Here is a 22,605-nt window from a genome sequence, read left to right as displayed (position 1 = left end):
GCTAATATTTTGTACTTAAGTAATAGTCAAGTATTTAATGAATAACAATAATTCAATTTGCAATGGCGAATGCTAAGTGCATATACAATGTTAAGATTAAAATTTTTTTTATGAAAATACCTTAAATTTGTTTTTGGCTATTAAGTTGTTAGGTTGCATTGATTATTTTAATGTAGTCACTTAAATATAATGTAGACATGTAATCACCAGTCATGAAGATGATTTACTTAGTAATATGTACTCGAGCATACAATATAATGTACTCTATGGTATTGTGTCTATAATTTGTACAAAATAACTTGAAAATAAAATAAATTATCCAACCGTCTATTTTTCAAATTGTCTAAATACACTTAAAACTATAAGTATAGTGGTGGGTATACGTATAAACTTAAATATTTAAAAATGTATGCAAATATATTTTCTTGTTCAGTAATAATTGATAGCTTAAACATATAATAACAAAAAAAAGCTACAGTTTATTTATTAGTGTTTACTATAATGGATCTTTAAAATAATATAATCCTAATCCTTGAAGTTGTGTTAAGTATATGAAAACATTTTGTGCGACGAAATGCCAACAATTCCTTTCAGAAATCTGAACATGGAAAGCATGTTTTAAATGTCGAATGTCGATATATTGGTTATAATAATATAAACTTGTAACAAATTACAATTATCGTGTAGAAAGTAGAAAACGTATAGGCTTGGCCGGTTGGTTTAGGCGTGATGTCATGGAATATATTATAATGTTATGTGTTCACTGTTCATCTCATGACAGCAGCTTGGATGATACTAATTTTACTCAATTTACTACTCGACAGTAAACAGGTTATTTTTTCAGATAGCAGAAAAATAATCTTCATTTTCAATCGAAGTCGGGATAAATGTAACGTACAAGTACCACATCGCCATTCGCCACTCAATATTGTGTTCAATACTTAGGTGTACTTTACATTTTTATAAGGAAATTATTAACTATGAACAATTTGTCTTATAACTTGTGTGTATGGAATCGCCAAATGGCTTTCGGGAAGACACAAGTAGGATTGGAGAGTCGACTATTAATAAGTCGTAAATTATTTGTTATTACTAGTAAAGGTCTATGCTAATAAGTAATAACTAATTAGCACTGAGCAGTGGTTTACGAGTATTATGATATGATAATTTTATTTTGTTTGAACACTGAACGAGACCGGTCGCCATTTTTGTCGTTATTGGCAATTGCCATTCCCCGGCGGCGGTGAGGCCGTGAGGGTGACTGAGACGGAGACGGAACACGGACAGACCGCCGGTGCTCGGTGGTGGCATACGAGCTACGGGCGAGTGCCGACGGTAGTTGTTGTACTTACAGCATGATGGCGGTGTGAAGAGAAATCAAGCGGTGGCGGTGCAACGTGTGGTTTTTCTTCCAGGGTCCGGAAGTCGTCTCCTCCACGGTTCGCCCGCAGCTGGTCGATCGGCCATTTTGAGAATTTTTGGTCGGGGAAAAAAAAAGGAAAAATTCTTTCCCTATCAATTTTTTCTATTGACCATTTTGTTTATGTATTTCCGTGATTTTAATCCCATTACCGATCACCGTAGTCGTTGATTAAACAATAATCAATTATGACAGTGCCCGAGCGTTTGCGAATATCGCCGTCGTTCCGCCGAACCAGCCTCGTCCGATTCTGAGGTAAGCCCGTGATGATACACTTTAAGGCTTGATTACCCTGACAGTATAGAGACGATTTCGATTAAAATATAGCGTTGACCGTGCAGTGGACGTTCGGCGCAGCACACTAAAAATCAGCTGAACGTCGTTAGTTAATGACAACTCGTTCGTTGGGAGCCCTGGAAGGTAAAAAAGCGAACGCAATGGGCAACGCCGCGACGGCTAACAAGAAAGGCGACTCGGCTGAGAGTGTCAAAGAGTTCCTCGACCAGGCCAAGGAGGACTTCGAGGAGAAGTGGAAAAAGAACCCCACGAACACGGCAGCCCTTGAAGACTTTGACCGTATCAAGACGTTGGGTACGGGCTCGTTTGGCCGTGTCATGATTGTACAACATAAGGCTTCCAAGGAGTATTATGCCATGAAAATACTCGATAAACAGAAAGTGGTGAAGTTGAAACAGGTAGAACACACGTTGAATGAAAAGAGAATTTTACAAGCAATCAGTTTCCCGTTCCTCGTCAGTTTAAAATACCACTTCAAGGACAATTCCAATTTATATATGGTGCTTGAATATGTGCCGGGAGGTGAAATGTTCTCTCACCTGCGAAAGGTTGGCCGATTCAGCGAGCCACATTCGCGTTTTTACGCGGCTCAAATAGTGCTAGCATTCGAGTACCTACACTATCTTGACCTAATCTACAGAGATCTCAAGCCAGAAAACTTGCTGATCGATTCGCAGGGCTATTTGAAAGTGACTGACTTTGGTTTTGCGAAACGTGTCAAAGGGCGAACATGGACCCTGTGTGGTACGCCCGAGTATTTGGCGCCTGAAATTATATTAAGCAAGGGATATAATAAAGCTGTCGACTGGTGGGCTCTTGGAGTTCTAGTTTACGAGATGGCTGCTGGTTATCCACCGTTCTTTGCCGACCAACCTATACAGATATACGAGAAAATTGTCTCGGGCAAAGTACGTTTCCCATCACATTTTGGTTCTGACCTAAAAGACCTACTGAGGAACTTGCTACAAGTGGATCTTACTAAACGATTTGGCAACCTGAAGAACGGTGTCAACGATATCAAAGGACACAAGTGGTTTGCATCAACAGATTGGATTGCTGTGTTCCAAAAGAAAATTGAAGCTCCATTCATTCCTAGGTGCAAAGGACCGGGAGACACAAGCAATTTTGACGAATACGAGGAAGAAGCATTGAGAATCTCTTCGACGGAAAAATGCGCCAAAGAGTTTGCTGAGTTTTAAGGTACGCAAACTGTCTATTTTATTTAGATACATTTATACATTTTGTTTTTGCAACCTCAGTACACAATTAATATTAAAATAGGAGGACCAAACTGTTTATGAGAAATTCTGCTTGTATCAATATTATTATGATTTAGTAGGTTTTTACTAAGATGGCTTTGTTTAGCCAGTGGCGTTCGCAGGAAATCAATTTTGTTCAAGAGTCAGAAAACTCAGATATATTGTTATTACATCATTGTGTGAATATCTACACCATGCCGAACTAAAATGACAGTGGTACATTTCATACATATTAATATACTTGGGTATATTTATACAATATCAAAATCTTGCTCTACCTTAGATAAGATACAATCTCTTTTTATATTGATTGTGTTCTTTTGTTAACTTGTTTACAATATCTGAATTAATATATTTCTTTTGATCCTTTCTTGTTGTTAGATTTTGACAAATTGGGACTTTAGATACATAATAGATAATTGAAATATAGTTATTTGTAAAAATAAATAAACATATATATTATATAATATATTATAACAATAATAATAATAATAATAATAATAATAAAAATAATTATTGATAATTAACTAAATAAAAATATTACTAGTTGTTACTTATATCATATTATTATTAAATAGTGTATTCTGACCTCTGCGTACACCACTGCCTAAGTTTTCTCAAACCTTTTTATTTACTCAAAATAATCAAATATGGTTTAATCAACTATTAAAATGAATAGAACAATTTTTTTTTAGCCAATAATTTAAGTGTATACGTAAAGAATTTTCCTCATCATAATGTATTATTTTATGTTTAAAATCGGTGCCATTTGTATTGAACCACCATTTGAACAACAGGTATCCGATTTCGTTGCTTTTATTATCTGTTTAAACATTTTAAAGAGCTTGTCTAATATTAATTACTGTATGGTAATTATTATTGTTAATCATTTTTTTTCGGATTTGGATAGTTCCTAGTGAAATCACATTATAAATCTCCAATGTTAATGCAATTTTTTGTTCATATAATAATAATGACAAAAAAAAAGTAAAATATATTTTATGTTCTCATTGATTAAATCTATTATGTAAAATGCTAAAATTTTGAAAACAAGTTGCATTTAAATAATGTAAAATTTACTTTTATGTTTTAGTTCAAATGTAAAGTTTCTTAAAAACAAATTTGAGTAATTGTTAATTTTTGTATAGACATTTTTAACTTGTTATATGTTATCTACACTTGCATATTTTTGATGTATTATTTGGAATTCACTAAGAACTATTCATTTTGTATTCTGTTTTGTTTTTCTTTATACATATGTATCTATTTGTTTATTTATTTTTAATTTTGTGTCGAGTGCAATGCTATAATGTGTTAAGTGGTTTTTTTTATGTAGAGTTCACACTGAAAATATACTACATAATATACAATAATAATTAATATAATTATAATTATAGACTTAAACAGTTAAAGATATTCTAGATATTAGCATTTTATTAGGTTTCTTAAAAAAAAAATATTTTGTCCCATTAATTATACCTATTTAATATATTATAATGTTAAATTGGCTTGCCAACATTTTGTGACAGAATACTAATACCCATGTATGTATTTTTTGTTTATATATATACTAAGCTCTAACTGATATTTCATTTTTCGTGCGGAGTTCAGGGTATGTTTCCCGGAGTTAGAAGCATCTACATATAACAACTTGTACTTAACTTAAAATTATGTTTTTCTTTAGGTATCAGTCTTGAAATGGTGTCAGCTCTTATGATTTTAAGTTATAATAAAACTAAAAATAATTTTAATAATAATCGCTTTACTTATCTACTTATTTATTACACACCTACAGTCTTTTTGTGATTTCTCCTAAATTAATTACATTAATTATGTTTTATTTTAATTATTTGTTTGTCATTTTGTAAGAAGCACAATCTATGAAATCATATTCTTGTTACCAATATTTACCATGTTTAGATTTTAAATGTGTAATAATCTAAAATTTAGTCTAAACGAGCATAAAAGATCCCTAGTCAGTATTTCAAACAACTAAAATAATAATTATTGTTTTATAATCTTTCACTTTATATTGTTTAACTTTTGTTTTTCGATTGTCTATTTTTTTAGTTACAATTGATGAGTATTATTTTAAATTATTATTATGTTTTTATTATGATTAATTGTGATGTTTTTGTTTTGTGTTTTAACAAATCATTAGGCTATATTATGATAAAATTAAAAAAATAATATATCTAATATTTTAGATGGCATTTAATATTAGGTATTGTTTGTGTATGAATTTATGTTGGTTTTATTTATATTTTATTTTGTAGTGTTCTTTTAGATCTATCATAATAATAATAATTATTATAATACTATGCTGTATATATATTATATTTTATTAAAATCATTTAAAAATAATATTTTTGTTGTTTTTATGTATACAGTTGTATACCTACAATAACATACAGCACAGTTTACCTGAAACCCAGATATATAAGGTGGAGAATATTAAAAGCACAGTTTAAAACAGGAATGCTGTATTTCGACATAAAATAATATAAGAGTTAAACAGTTTTAGTCATTGAGTTTACAATTCAAATAGTCTAATTAAAAGAAACACGTACAGTAAGCAATTATGCTAATCTATAACATTTTATAATCTGTTAACATTCTACTGAAGGTGGGATAACATTCACAAAACAATGGATGGATTATGCTTAAAATAATCATTGACTTGTAATATGTCTATATATATAATATATATATATATATTTTTATATTATTATATATATATAATTCATATATTTATATAATATTTAGTATTTATTTTAATGTAATAGTTTGTAAATATAATTTTTAACAAACTAAAAGTTTAAGGTGTAAGAAGCTTAGGAAGCATATCACTGCGACGTCGGCGTCCTGGACCACCAGCAAAATTAGCTGCTGCCATGCCCATTAAATGTTTTGCTGCTTGTGTGCCTGAGTAGCCTCGGCTTAAGCCCAAATCAAGCCCACGCTTGGAACTGAAAAACAATTAAAACAATTAAAAAAATTGAAATATTTCAAGTTGTACCTAGTATGAACTGTGTTTAATTCCTATTAAATGCTTGAAGATCTCAAATTGATTCTCTATAAGTATTGAAAGGTCAAAGTATGCAACTTAGCCTTTAAAATATTTTATTAGTAGTGAAATTTACTCACAGGTAAGTTATATAATTATATTGTTATAAACTTTAGTTTATGGATAAAGTTGTTGTATCCCCTCAGGAAGTTTAAAAGTGTATCAATGTTTTGCAATGTTGGATAATAACAGTACCCATACCAACCTTTGATTTAACACACTATATCTGTTTTTATACTCGGGGAATTTTAAAAATATACCTTGTTTTTTCTTGTTTGAATATTTGAAGGTATAATACATTTGGTTTTAATAAAATATGTAATTTGTTTGCTGCTTATTAAACCAAAACATGCATTTCTTCACATATATTAATAATTATTTATTTGTTTGAAACAAATACACTGTATATTTATACTTTTGTATATAGTTAACCAGCAATCTAAAATGTTAATGAATCGTCATTATGGAATAATTATGTACTACAAATTATATAATCTATAAGCTGGTTAGGAACATACTATGTTAAAGTATCTTGAATTGTAGTTTTGCTCACTACCTAGTAAGATATTATATAATAGAACAGTTGAAACTAGAAAGGAACAAACAAGAAATAGCAAGTCTGGGCATGAACAAATTAAAAAGTTAAAGTTAAATTATAAAAAACTATCATTTTTTAACTTATAACTTTAGTTAGTATTGTTTTATCATTGAATTGCCCTATCCGTTATTATTTTTTTTATCAATTTCTTTAATATGTATTATTTTTACTATATATTGTTGTTTTTTTTGTGAAATTTAATTCCTTTTTATTCTATACTATTATTATATTTTATTCTTTTTATTCTTAACTTGAAGCTTTTATAAGTTGTACCAATATAATATATATTTTAAATTTAAACTTAACTTACAATTTCTATATTAATTTAACTTAACAAGTTGAACAAAATAGTTAACTTGCCTAGCCTTGATAAATAGTATCTAAAATTTTATTTTAGTCATAAAATTATACTTCTTAATAATAGTTAACTATCTCATAAAATAAATAATAATATTATTATATTATTTATTTTTATTAATATTGATTATTAAATTTGAGTATTCAACAAAATATAATTTCTGGATATGGAAACATTAAATTAGGTAGTTATATTGGTATGATATTGGTAGAGACCAACTGCACAAGCACAATTACAATTAGGTAGGTACATATGCATATTTGTAACTTAGATATTTTATACATAGTCACTTACAGTGAGTTTAATAATTGTTTTCATGTTTAAATGTTTTATTATTTTATATGTGAGTTTCTGATTGGTGTGGTATAACGTTTTTGTGTGTTCTGGGGAGGGGGGGGGAGTTTAAATTAGTATTAGTAATAAGTATTCACCCCAAAATTGTATATTTTTGGCATATTGCTCATGTGAATATAAGTTGATTTGAAATTTGATTATTTTGTGGCAATGACCTAAGTTTAACTGAAATTGTATAGGTAACTTTATAGATACTATTTTTACCTGTGTCTAGTTTGGTGTTATAAAATTTAAGATTGTGATTTGTGAGCTATTTAAAAATATATATTAACTCAAATAATATGATATTTACTTACATGGTTACTAGTAATGCTAATGAGCAGGATTGCAATAAGGTACTTTTTAGTTTTATACATAAAATGCAGAATGCTTATCCTTACTATGTAGTTATCCATCTAATAAATTAATGTCCGTATACACAATGCATCATCACTAACATGTTATATACTTATATATTTTACTATGCTCCTTACCTATTATAAAAACTACCAAGACAGAACATATAAAAATTGTTAGCGATCTAAAACTGTTAAGTATATTAATTATAAATACAATAAAAAAATAAGGTATTAGCCATTAGGTATTAGCTAGTAAGTTAAGTAGGTAACTATTTATTTGTACTTAAGAACATAGGGCAGTACACTAGTACCTAGGTAGGTACCTAATATTTCTAATAATTAATGTGATACACTAATAATATTTAGTTAGATATTAAATCTCATTGGTAACTATCAATGAATTCAAACAATAGATTTTTTATAGACGTCTCTTATTTTTTTGATTCAAACGTTTAGGACTTCGTACATAGTAAAAATTCTTGAAAATTGTATTTAACTGTATTGAATAAATTGAAAAATCATTGTACTTATGACATGCGTTTAGATAAAAAACCACATCCAAGCCGTCTTGTTTAAGATTTTAAATATTTCAAACTCACTTAAATCTCCTATATAGGTATACTTTTAATATAGGTACATAGTCTCATAATGAATTATTTAAATTTTAAAACTAACATGTAAAAATAATGTTCTTGAGGATTAATTAAGTTTATAATTGTCGTTTTATAGGGAAAATACTTTTTAATTTGTTTTCAGATCTATTAATGATTAATCGATATAATGATTTATTCATCCTTCCTCCTCAATCATTTTCATTTATGATACAAACAACAGGCTACAAAACATTTTTAATGATGTTAATTTATAATATTACCTATGTTTCACTAAGTTTCATGAATATTAATATCTATTGGAGAACTGAACAGTCAATACAGAGTAATAATATTCCCGTTATGGGTATTGCAAAATTTAACCGACAGCTGAGTTGTTGAAGGTTAGCAGTAGGTAGGTATCTACGAAATGTAACTATTAATGATTGACCAAAGTAAGCAATATTTCCATATAAGATAAAAATCATATTTCTCTATGAATACTAGTTGCTACCTATATCATACCTAAACCTAATTATACTTATACTTGGCACGTCATCAGTCTAGTAGGTATTTAAGCATATAAAAAGCTAATATTGAATAAATTTAATAGTGGTACTAAAAGTAGGTACCTACCTAAATAATAAATAGATTAAAAGTATTATGAAAGTTGATGGTGTATTATAACATTCCGGATTGTTCAGTTTCCAAAGTGTAAATTGAAACATAAAAATATCGGTATGGACGATGACGTATGTTTGTGTGCACTACGCGTGTGATAGCGTGGTACCTATATACGTACTTACTTACCTATGTGAACTAGCAGTACTACAAATTTAAAATGGTTATAGGTAGTATGCTTTCGTAAAAAAACAACTAAAATATCTAAATAGCTAGGTACCTAAATGTCTCTATATGTCATCGCCGTTAACTAATTATTTTTGTCCTATGGTACGAAATTTTAAATTTAGTAGAAAAAAATAAAAAATAGAGATGTTATTGTATCTTGGTTATTACTTATTAGGTAGTAGTTTTTATAATTTTTTCTCGAAATTCTTGATGAAGTTATGAAAAAGCTTAGGGGATTAATAATAAACGACAATATTATATTTATAGCATTATTAATTATATATTTATATTATGAACGTTTCATCTTGAGATTTTGTTTTTTCAATTAAGGTCAATGTTGTGGAACTAGGTTGTTAAACTATATGTGTTCAATTGGACCGAGTTCAATCTAAACTTAACTAGAATCCCAGCGAGGCAAGACACAATTGTAAGTATCAAAAACTCCGGTTCGGCAAAGCTAACTAAATAGCATTAATAACAAAATGTACGCTTACGTTTGTGTTGAACCAATGAAGGTACCTTTGCATTTATCGAAAATATTTTTCATAAGTAGGTACTAACTAGAATACTTACCAAGCGCGTCCATCAATCAAAATCTAGTGTAGTGTTTTCTTCAGTAATTATTTATAGTTAATAAAACGATTATCATTTATCTTACACCCCCTAATGGGTACCATCGATAACTTCCTATTAGATTTATTAATAGAGATTTAATGCAATTTAATGATTTGCACCACATTGTATTATTTCATATAAAAACGTATGCTTATACCTACTTAAACTTTAGAGTCTTAAAGCTAAGTTTTGTCATAGGTACCTATTTTGTATATTTAAATGCACTTACAAATTAAATTAAAACGATGACTCGTGTGTATTACCTCAATTTTATTAACATTGTACTAGTTAGTTTTTAACTAAACTTTTAAGTTATTTTAGAAGTCATAAAATATGACCTAAAGTTATGAATTTTACTTGTGTGCTTTTACCTTTAGGTAGGTACCTATTATAATACTATAATAGGTATTATGTTTATGTACTAATGTACTATAGCCTATAGGTACCTACTGTTTTCGACCACTTCATATCTACCTACATAACTACCTAGGCGTCCTAACTATTAGTACTTTATAAAATAAAAAATTCATAAGGATAAATACTTTAAATACAAGAGTTTAAGACTAAAATCACAGTTAATAGTTAGTGACTAGCGAGTGACACACCACAAAATGTTGATTCACTTCATTTTTACATTTTAAATACTTTTAAGTTAGATCTGATAACTAATTCACAAATCGTTCAAAAATTAATTTTTGTAGTATATAACAATTCTCAAAAAAATAAATTGTAGACAAAAAATATTTTTCCAAATGTTGATTTAGATACATTAACATTTTCAAAAAAAAAAATCTGATTATTCTGATTACCTCTTAACAATTTAGGTCCATTAAAAAGGGTAGTTTTAATTTGAAAATAATAAAATTGTATTGACACATGACGTTCCTTAAATTACATTAAAATCTATAAGTGATTGAAATTATGATCTTTGGTTTTGAAGTAAACTAAATAATTTTAAAAAACTATAAATGTAATACAAAATATGGGGTAACCACTAACCGTGCTTAGCGGTAATTGTTAAATCACTCTGTATATTATTTTAACAACGGTGCTGGAGTGATGCAAGTGGGGAGATCACGATTTCCTAGCTCAGCTGGATCAGTGACTGGTTTTTGTATTTTGAACTCTGCATGCTTACAACCGGATAAGAAATTATTTCGTCCTATTTAACAGTGTAATACTAGAGTAATGGCACTGGAGTTCGCTCTTAAGCCTTCCCGTATACGGGTCGTGTAGTTGTTATTTTCGTATCAATACAAAATATTCAATACAATGTTGCCCAATGGTAACAGTCGGTGTTATCCACTACTGCTACAAGTAAAATATTTTCAACTTTTTTAGTGACTTTTTAGACTGCCTGTTAAAGTTTTTACAAATAACATCTATAATTGATATATTTGATTGAAAAGTAAAATATGCTTACATGGAATTTATATTTACCTATTATTTATATAATTATATACAGTAGTCGCCGCTTATTGGACTCACTTTGGGACCCGACAATTTGAGTCAATTAACCGAATGAGTCAATAAGGCGAATGACTCAAAAACCTAACCTAACCTAACCGTGCGAATCGGGACCAACCGTTTTGAGTCTAATATGCGAATGAGTCAATTAACCGTGAGTCCAATAAGCGGCGACCACTGTATTGTATTTTATTATATATTGTCTATCCAATGATAGTTCATTTTATCTAATCTATAATCTAATAAGTACTATTATTTAATTTTTATTTAGTTGTATTTTAACTGTTGACCGCTGCAGTAGTCCACAGGTCAATGTTAAATTTGTTTACATTTAACTACGACGGGGATTGAAATTTAGGCTTTGAGTTTAAAACTTGTGTCACATAATTGCCTTATTATATTATAATTGGTATTGTTTCATCAAAAGTCAATAGGTATACCTATTTTATATCAAACGTTTTTATAGATGAAGGTGGGTACTAGCAATATTAAATATCTAATGAGAAATATGATTGCAAATTTAAGGTCGTACCTAAATAAAAATTTATAAAAATTGTATGCATAAACCAATCATATTAAATTTGTATGTTAAAAAAAAAAACATAAAAATGCACCGAAAAAGATAAATTTGGGATAGGTACTCTAGGCCCTAGGGAATAGCGCCTATTCGAATAAGCAATAAACGTATTATATCATGTCATGCTTCCGAGTTTTTTCACTGTTATTACATGTAAATATTATATTTTATAGTCGACCAATAATAAAAAATCACAAAGAGTTTTATTTTTTGTGTCTATTATATTCTTGGAAATATTAATGAAGTATCTATGTTCGCTGTGTAGGTTGTAGATTATACATTTGGTTATTTCAATAATGATGATTTATTTATTTTTCAAATACATTCAGTATTTGCATTTCCAGAAATGAAATACGTAGTGGGTAGGTACCGGGTAGGCAAATACAATGATAATAATATGTTGTTGATAACTGATAAGCTATGGCTGTTGAGAAGTCCTTTTCGACTTTTGTGTTGGAATTTCACTGAAATGACTTCCGTCGTATATACAATATGACTTCCGTCACTAGAATTGTACATGCTTGAACTATATTAATAGAACCTTATAGTATATGAAATATACCCTTCAGACACATTGTGTCAACGATGTGACAACTATTCCAATAGTAACAATAACGAGTGATAGTTTATTTAAAGTTAAGACGAATGTACAACAATTTGGTGGGGTACCCCTGTATCACTTAAGCCCACTACATCAGAATTCTTAGAAAAATATCCCACTTAGCACTTTGGGGCTATATGAAATTTAAATTTATGTTGTCATTTAAAAGAGAAAAAATAACTTGTAATTGTTTGTGGGTAAGATCGTTTATCTTATATTCGATTAAAATGAGTTCGCTTAACAATGACATGGGTTAATTTTATAAAATAAAAATCATCATAATAAATGATTATGATCAAATAATGATAAAATAAATAATTATGACATTCTCATCTATTGAAGTAGGTACTCACCAAGCATGCTCATTCCTCATTTCCTCGTTTTTCAGTTTCTGATTTTAGAAACCTCAGTTTACTTTAACATGGTATTTTAAAATAGAGAGGTTTAAGAGGTTTAATGCCATTTAAGGTGTGTACTGTGTAATTATTTTTCAAAACGAAGAACACCCTTATTTTCTAAATTCATAAGTCAATTATTTTTATGTTTTTAAATCAAAATTAGAATAAGCAATTTCTGAGTTCTTAAACTTTATTATGTGCTAAGAATGTCCGTGATGATACCTACCATTACCGTGGTAGGTTTTTGAAAATCATCGATTTTAATTATAAATTAATATTAAGTAATATACCTTAGTATTAATATTTTATACTTGTAAAAATTGTTTGAGTATAACTTAAGTGCCTAGGTAGGTTACCTACTACATTGATTATTACTGTTATACCTATTACATTACCTATATTATATTAATAGATTCATTACTATTCTAAAAATGAGAGCATGCCTGTTGAATCACCTTCTATATTATCAAACTTATTTGTAAAATACTAGTTCTATTTTCTGAAATACTAACCCCGAATAAATTATTATTATTAATGTAATGTACTGTAATGTAGTACCTAATGCGAAATTAGAAAGTACTTTATTATTATTTTAAAATTGTTATTCAAAGATAACTTATTATTTGTAATTACACTATAAAATCACAGCTATTCTATTATTTCTTTATACCTATGACTAATGACTATTGTATATTATGCAGTGAAAATGGTTACAAGTAATCCGCAGGTAGGTAGGTACACTCAATAACTTGATATCGTCACGTATTATGGTAAGCGCCCCATTAAGTGTATATTATAATATATCCTATTATCATATTTATCACGGTCTACTGTAAAATCAAATACATCCATAGGTGTAGCTGGCTATATTTTTTTGAATCCGTTAAACTAAACGTATTTGATTCTAATCTCTTGGTATACCTATGCCATATGGTCATAGATATATACATAACTACATAAGCATTATTGTATTATTTTTATCAGTGCAGGAATTCTATTCTATAGGAGAGTGACGGATGTCAAAACAAATAGGTAGTGTCATAGTTTCCAAGGTCCTTATATGGATACGACATAATAATACTAATATATGCATTTTTACATTTATATACAGAGTGATTTACTAAGCATAGCTAGCCTTCTTTTATCCTTTAATAATTAATTATTACAAATTTTTATTTTAAGAATTTTAAAGTACCTACATTGAGATTTAAGGACCATATTTTAAAATACTAAGATATTTATATCATTAAAGGAGGGTCCTATGGCGATACAATTAATTTTTTTCAAGTGATAACTTTGTCCCATAAATTGTTTAGCAAATAATGAAATAATGAAATAAATAATGAAAATATTGATGCATTAAACCAAGAATTTGAATTGGTTGTTTTTCAGTTATTGTAGTTACGTAGTTAGGATAATAGTCCAATAATGTTTTAGCATAAAATAAATAATTATTGTAATATTTAGTTTATTATTTATTAGTTATAATACTCAGACAATTCTAACTAACTACACATTTTTAATAAATTAATATTAATTACTATTTTTTGTAGATCACCATAACCCTTACATTATTCAACCCTATTATCATATACCTTATATCCCGGGTACACAGGTTAGTAACTTAGAAAGTACCAACCCGATTTTAAATTGTTATCTTAGATCAACATTTAAACTCTTCTTAAATGTTATAAACAATTTAAGAACTTGAAAATATGATTTTTAAGTATTTAGGTAAACCAATAATTAAAAAACAAGCATTTGAATAAATGCCCAATTAAATACAAAAATTGGGGTTCGGAGCATACACTATGCATCACTCTGTATATATTCTGTATGACATCTTCATCGCGCGTGTGCGTTGTAATACATATTTTTTTTGCTAAACGGTTTTTTGTAGCGATCGTGCACCATTTTTTTTTCCATTTGACTGATGGAATATCGAACACCAATATAATAAATACCAACGCCTTTACTGCAGCAGCAGAGCATATTATGTCCGCATAGAAAACGCGTTCCGGCTTGAACATATTATTATATTATAGGTTTTTCGTTCGATCATAATAATATATAATTGGTAACTCTTAGCTGTTTTGATTTTCTCACGCTAGTTTCACTCGTTGATTAACATATATCTGTAGGCACTCACGTTGTAAAAAAATATATAAAAATAATTTTAAAATATTCTATGCCTTATATAGTTATATTCTTTCATACGTCATGTCTAACTGAACAGTTATTAAACTGAACCAAAATAATATGTCATTGAATTATTAAATAAATTATTTCTGAATATTGTCAGAAAACTAATTTAAAATATTGTAATATTTATATTGAGGAAATCTAATGAACTGTGTGTCTGCTGCATAAAATATTTGTATAACCATACATTATTATTTTTTTTTGTTATAAACATAACTTTTATTTTATACTGTTACGGTTATCTGGAAACTAACAATCTGATCAAATAATATTATTCGCGTAGTGCCCTGCAGCCGTATATATATTTTCAGTGCCCACAGTATAAAACTATATTATTGCTTTTATACTCTTATGATTGAGAAATAAATCCGTTTTGGAAAAACAAACGAATTCCACAACGTTGATATCTTAAATAGTTAATGTTGGCCTTACTTTTCCAATTCATTAACTCTCATGATATTTTGGCCTATTCGGGCTAATAATTCCAACATAACTTCAGGGTCTCCGTCGTTTTCTGATGACAAGTACGCGTTATTTTGCCTGAAATAAAGGAAATCGACGGTTATAAAATATATTATTTAACTTCAGAAGTAAAATAACTAAAACTATTATAACAACAAAAAAGAACAAAATAGTATCCACATTTTTTTTTTGTTGGTATAGTCTATGCATTTTAAATGTCGAACACAGCAGGGAAGGGTTAAGATTCACAAGCCCACATGCTATGAAATGTACATTTCATTATTTCAATGCTTTAGCAGTAATCAATGATCTTAATCAGTTCTATTAGTATTTAGTAAAAGTGTTGTAACTTGTAACTTTTGTATGTCTTAGCTTAACTAAATGACCATTTCTTTGATATCAGACAAATTTTCCTTTAAAAAAAAAGTTTATATTTTGTGAGTATTCAAATTTTTGGATATTCACCCGTAAATTAACGAATTAATCGATAAATATTCTTATTTTATTGTTATTCAAAAACGAATAACCGTAGATACTTGAAATGTTTCGGGAAAAAAATAATTAACTACTTACTATATTACAAACACTGAAATAAATAACTTTAATAGCAACTACATCATAAAATATAAAACATAATTAGTAGTTAGCATAATTGTACCAATAATAAAAGCTGATAGGCAGTCTTTGCTCAGAATGATTTTATATTATTGAATTAAAATGTGACATATCCATTACAGTAACCCACACAACACCTTATGTACTGCAGAGTCACCTTTTTTTATTATTATTTATTTGTATCGATGTAAGCTATTCAATTTTTTTTTAATGATAAAGCTTAGCCACTTTCTTAATGTTTATGCTCGTGTGTGTTCAGAGACTTATGAGCACAATTTTTGATTCGTTATCTATCAGGTTATATGATATCTGCAGTAAACATCCAAACTTTGAAAATATTGACATTGGTCCCAAAAATTAATATATTTTACAGATTGTAAATGTAAAAAGAAAAAAGAAAATACTAAAAAGTTTTAAATTTTGTTTATATTTATGTTTTCAAAGGAGCTTTAATCATAACATACCATTTTCATGTTTTAAAACTTAATGTCTTAAAAAGTTTAGAAAAAGATGTGGATCATTTTACATCCGACGTCGGAATACTTAAATCAGTGTTCGTCAAAAAAACTATACGATTAACCCGCAATGATTAAAGTTTGAAAGGATTGTATAGGTATATACGAGTTTTTCTCAGCGAGGCCCAGTTGTTTTTTAGATATTAGTTTAAATAAAGAATAAAAAATAAATAAGAAACACGCCGGCTCATCCGCATGCATACGGCGAGTGTCAAGAAGATCCGACATACGATGATCATATGTAAGTGCCTATTAATTAACTAATCGTCAGATTTCCCCGATGACACTGCAGTCTGCAGCAGTAAACAAACCGTGGATAATAATTCACAGCCAATTTCGTATCTCCTCCTGCGCCCCCCCCCCCCCACCAGCTTAGTAATTATGCCCTGCCGGGTGTAGCGTCAAGGGATCCCGCAACAGCGGTTAGACCCACACCGCTCGTATTTATTGGCGCGTTTCAGAGTGCGGCAAACACAACGGCACATAACAGGTATACATCATCGGGAAATAAATTTACAGCACTGTTTTATGGGCAACAGTTCGGGCCCGGCACTCGTTATTATTATGGACGAGAGCCATCTCTATATAACATATATACCCGACATACGTTCGTTACACCCGTAAACAATCTCTCCGAACGATTATATTCGGTTTCGGTGTACCTCTGTTGATTTATCCACACAAACGTATGGCTGTATAGGTATATAATACATACCTCACGTCGCACTACATATTATTATAATGTAACGCAGCCTAGATCGCAGTGTGTATAGTTATGGCGGACTTTTAATAAAACACGACGCCCTAGGGATCCGCAACGGTTTTTCGAAACATTGATGTATAATTTTATTAATTGTAATAATGATAAAAATGAAAGTTTTTTAAATTTAACGTTTTTATTTATTCAAAACTTGTACCCATAGGTAACATAGGTTATAATATTTCACTTGATACGTCACCCGTTGGCAACACTGCATGTCGTGAGTACTTTGATTGTTGAAATACAATTTCAAGCTGAGTAAATGTATAGTAAACATATTCTGGTTATCACTTAAGTCACCATCATATGAATTGAGATTTGGAAAGTAAAATACTAAGAGGGTCGTCCAGAGAGTAAGATTACAACAAAACAAAAAAAAAATCTAAATGTGCATAAGTTCTTACGAAATTTGTAGTTACTGTATCAGAGCTATAAAGTTATTTTTTTTTGATAATCACGGGCCAAATCGATGCATTTTTGTAGTTGCAGCGACAGAGTTTGTTACCAGTGTCGAAAAAATACCAACTCCCTTCAGCCACTTTTTAAATGTATCTTTCATCTCTTCGTAGTGGGAAAAACATTTTTAATCTAAAATCTTCTTGAGCATAATGAAATATCGATAATCACTGGGTGAATTATTCGAACTGTATGTACTTTGGGTTCTACTATCTGTTTCTAAGAAAATGAGGTATCAAACGGTGGTACCACGCCTACAAAAATTGCATACATTTTAACGGCGAATGTGCAGAAAAATAAATTTTGGTAAAATCCCTGTTAATTTCATAAGAATATTATAGGCAATGTTTAATTTTTGAAAAAATGTAATGTTTAACCTAAGGTACATAGTAATTAGTAATTACTAATTACTATTTGTACGACTCTCATATAATCATGTATTGTCATAGATCGGGTTGTGTTCGTATCATTATTTGAATACTCGAAAATCCAGACTAGGCATGTAGACGGGTGATGGTCGCTCTGCTTACTTCTAAGCAGGATGGTGATAACATTTCTCTCGTAAACTTGAAAAATTGTATCATAAAATATATAAAGGGTATCCGAAAAACGATTCTGAGTATAGAATATACTGATGTAAAATTTATTAAAGCGTTTAGTTTTTTTTATGCATCGGCAACTATATATGGCCATTAGCATTTTTGTAGTGTGGTTATGGTTGGTTGAGGAACACGTGTATGTGGGGCAAGGATTCGTCACTAGTGGTCACCCATTCAGAAACTAGCGACACCGGCTGATACTCTAGCTCAAAACACGTTAGTGACTGAGGTTAGCCATCGGGCCACAACAAGCCCCTAAAGTGTTTAGTGAGATTTATTTCGTTCACACTAATATATTTGTGGATATTACAATGTTTCTTCTTGTTTTTTTTTGTTTTATACTTTATAGGTATTTTATTTAAGAAATTATGGTTACCCTTGTAACAATGGATAAGGTGCAGATAAAGATGCTGGGATGGTGCACACAAGTATCACAACCAACAAACCACACGCCACCGAAGCTCCAACCATCATGTTTCCTGTGAACATACTGTAAATAAATCGATTTTATTATGCATTCTATATTTCTATAATAATTATAATTTATTAAAAGAACAAAATATACTTAACAAAGCTACATAATATATTTTGCGTTTAAAAACTAAAATAAGTGACAAAAGAAAGTAGAAAGTTAAATCTAAATAACATCCATTGTATAATATGACATTGAAAAAGTGACGAAATATTATTCATAGACTATGAGTCATAGTAAATACATATTTAGAAGACATAAATACTGTTTAAATAATTTTTAAGTTGCATATTTTGATTATGAAAAATGTTAAATTTATTGAAATATGATGTTAATATCTTAATATATTATAATTGTTGAGCTAGATTTTTAAATAAAAGCTATATAAAAAAAAAAAAATATGCTTAAACTCGTAATTTGATGGATTATTAAAACTGATTTTTCTGATTTTATATTATGAAATATAATTTAATATAATATATGGTAAACAATTTGTATTATAATAATATAATAATACACATTCAATGATGAAAGTGTTAGGCAAAAAGCAGTCTCAATTGTTGTGTTACGATTGAATAAAATATTGATGTCTTACAAAACTTATTATACAAATGTTTTATTCACATACATTTAAGTGTGGGTTATTCGTCTATTAAACTGAAGCATTTTTTTATTTAACATATCATTATTATCTTTATATATATAATTCTACTGCACGTGTGTTTGTAACTGAACTCCTCCTAAACGGCTGGACCGAATTGAATGAATTTTTTTGTATACGTAAGAATAACGCCTGGGATGGTTTAGATTTACAAATCATCCCCTAGGTCCAATCAGGGAATGTGCTCAAACTGGGATTTTGAGATTTACGGTGTATATTTTTGTTTATAAATGGTTGCCATTTGTTTTAAAGCTATTATAATAATACTTTTTTTTATAGAGTTGCTGTTGGTTGCCATACATATACATTTGTACATTAATTATTATATTATTATTATATATTTATTTCGTTATCAATAAAGAAATTTGTAGGTAGTTTAGTACAGCAACGCGTACATAAAACAATGCCATGCCAAGGAGGAGGAAATATTGGTCGACGGACTCGGAATTCACAAATAGTCCATAACTATCAGTTAAATAGATCGGCAGGAGATCAATTGACTGACAATGAAAATGTAAGAAACCAGACTGCAATACGAAGCAATCAACTACCCTTTGAATTTTTGAATTCGCTAAATTTACCAGGAATGCCACTACATAACTTGCGATTAAAAATTGGCTCACCTATCATTTTGCTTCGGAATTTAAATGCACCTAAGCTATGCAATGGTACAAGATAAGTCATAAAAAAAATTATGGGCAATGTTCTTGAAGCTACAATTTTGAACGGCATATTTGAAGGTGAAGTTGTTCTCCTGTCACGAGTCCCAACGATCCCTTCAGGCTCACCCATACCATTCAGACGTCTGTAATTTCCAATTTGCTTGGCATTTGCCATGACTATTAATAAGTCCCAAGGTCAAACAATGTTGATTTGTGGGTTAGATCTCGATAATCCGGTCTTTTCACATGACCAATTATATGTGGCATGTTCTCGCGTTGGAAAACCGTCAAGTTTGTTAATTTATACTCCTCAGAAATTGACTAAAAATATTGTTCATCAACTCGCATTTAGATAAAATTAAACAAAACAAACATTATTGATTATAACGAATTATATTTAGAACAATTTATGTTATTTCAAGATAAAGAAGAATGAAATTATTATATTATTTGGCTTTCATTTCATACTTTATTTAATATCCTAATCGCTTGAAATATCATGCAGGGCAACGTCTGTCGGGTAAGCTAGTTTTAAATCTAATATTGTAAATTGAAATAAGAAAATGGTAGAATATTATAAGGTATTGGGTTGTTGTTTCCATTTTCATCACGTTTGCTTAAGTGTATCACATTTGCCTATTCATGACGCCGTCTAACTTTTGTCACAAAATATTATTCATATTACCTATAAAATAATATTATTATTCTCCAGTTACAAATTCAGTTTTGCGAGAGAGGCTGTATTTTTATGTTTGAGCGACGGTGAAGTCTGATATTATATTCGTTTGAAACTACTTTATACTATCGCATTTTTTTTACACTAGGTATTAGTCTGTTTGATGTTTTTTATACATAAATACATAATATATGTATCTAAAAAATCAATTTATACCGTTCTTCAATAAAGCGATCCAACATGCAGAAAATATGAGTTTTATAGCAAACAAGTACTTATAGAACTTTTGAGTGTATAATTATACGTGGATGGCATATTTTGTATTAAATTATTATTTATAATACAATTCAGCATCATAATAACAAGCTGTATAGACATTTATTAAGTTAAAAAATAAAAATATATATTATATTTATGTTTAGAAATTAATTAACTAATATTAAAGTTAATCTAAGTTCGATACAAAATATGTCATGTACAGCGATTCTTTTGAAGGTACATTCATTTTCTCAAAAAGTATTTACATTATTTGAAATCATCGCAAAACGATATTTTTAAAAAGAATTATATTTCTCCATTTTTATCGATATAAATTTTAGTTTCTTGAATGACAGCATACATTTTTAATTTAATCTTTTAATATTTCACAGTAAAATATCTTTCTGAGAATCACAAAATATAATGATTGCATTTTTAACGACTTGTTAATAAGTTATGAAGATTTAAAGTTTCGATGGACGGAGAATTTTAAGGCGTACCCCGTATCCTCGCGACTCTCAGTTCAGCTCATCTAAACTTTAAATACTTATGAGTCATAACGCATTAATTATACTAATCTAAAATGTATTTTTTATATTTTGTTATACATAGTATTGTAGTCGTGGTACAGTTGTTATGTGAGTTTACTTGATAAAATTAAAATTCATTATTAAAGAGGAGATGTAAAGTGTTATTTACTCATTATTCGACAGACGATTTTTAAATTGTTTTTCAAAGTCTATATAATTTATATTTACGTATTAACTACTTATAATCATTTTTATCAATATTATAGTAAAATATTAAAATATTGATGTAACTGGTTGTTGATTTTCAAGTTAATTTTGGATTTATTGTAATATCGATAAACGTATAAACCGTAAAGTGAGAGCTTAACAATATATTTTCGATAAAGCTCAAACCATTTATATAAAATAAATAATAACTAATAAGACTTCACTAAAAAGTATGAATACAATATTTGACACAGTATCAATCCAAGGACTAATCAGGGACTACAGATTCCAATATTGAATCCATACTATTATTGATATATAAATACAATATCAATTAAGTATGTGTTTGTTCTAAGCATTTTTTTATAACTTGAGTTTGTATTAAAAAATAAACTTATGGTAGTATTAATTGTGTGATTAAACTTATTCTTATTCTTATTATGAAAACAGACATGGTATGAATATTAATTGATTAGTTACTGAAAGTTATTTTGCTCAAGTTAACAACAATCTATGTTACGGGATATAAAATAAATCATGCCACACATGAAGCAAATATTATTTCTGCTTCATCCAAAAGTTATTTCATAAATATATTCTTTAATTAAATGTATATCAGTAGGTAATGTTGTTGTATTTTTATTAGTTCGAAGAAAACTTCGTTATTATAATTAAACTTAAATAAGAAAAATAATCAATTTTAGATATTATTAGTAAATATATATGATACAAATCTCATCTA

The 22,605-nt window shown here is 28.9% G+C and overlaps 2 protein-coding genes across 5 annotated transcripts in view; one reads left to right on the top strand and one right to left on the bottom strand.

The window, feature by feature from the left end:
• The first annotated feature begins 1,460 nt into the window (after nucleotides 1-1,460).
• On the top strand, nucleotides 1,461-18,888 carry LOC111031632 (cAMP-dependent protein kinase catalytic subunit). 4 transcript variants are annotated; one of them, XR_002604231.1, is made up of 3 exons: nucleotides 1,461-2,917; nucleotides 9,461-9,557; nucleotides 18,747-18,888. XR_002604231.1 is itself a non-coding variant. In XM_022311659.1 (2 exons), the coding sequence occupies exon 1, from the start codon at nucleotides 1,810-1,812 to the stop codon at nucleotides 2,914-2,916; it is 1,107 nt and encodes a 368-aa protein (XP_022167351.1). In that variant the 5' UTR covers nucleotides 1,461-1,809; the 3' UTR covers nucleotide 2,917; nucleotides 18,747-18,888. The 4 variants fall into 4 exon arrangements, 2 of the variants coding, with proteins under 2 accessions (XP_022167351.1, XP_022167350.1); XR_002604230.1 differs by having other exon boundaries at nucleotides 9,461-11,062; XM_022311659.1 differs by lacking the exon at nucleotides 9,461-9,557.
• The window catches only part of LOC111031637 (diuretic hormone class 2), a 50,656-nt gene continuing 33,493 nt past the window's right edge, over nucleotides 5,443-22,605 (bottom strand). The window contains exons 2-4 of the mRNA XM_022311666.1: nucleotides 18,774-18,887; nucleotides 15,423-15,530; nucleotides 5,443-5,945 (exon numbers count right to left, since the gene is read on the bottom strand). Of these exons, the coding sequence (XP_022167358.1) occupies nucleotides 5,795-5,945; nucleotides 15,423-15,530; nucleotides 18,774-18,886 (372 nt within the window). The 5' untranslated portion in view covers nucleotide 18,887 and the 3' untranslated portion in view covers nucleotides 5,443-5,794. The remainder of the gene's footprint in view (nucleotides 5,946-15,422; nucleotides 15,531-18,773; nucleotides 18,888-22,605) is intronic.

The sequence above is a fragment of the Myzus persicae genome, unplaced genomic scaffold, assembly GCF_001856785.1.
Source record: "Myzus persicae strain clone G006 unplaced genomic scaffold, MPER_G0061.0, whole genome shotgun sequence".
Taxonomy (NCBI): domain Eukaryota; kingdom Metazoa; phylum Arthropoda; class Insecta; order Hemiptera; family Aphididae; genus Myzus; species Myzus persicae.
The sequence above is the reverse complement of the archived record's forward strand: the minus strand, read 5'-3'. Positions and strand labels throughout refer to the sequence as shown.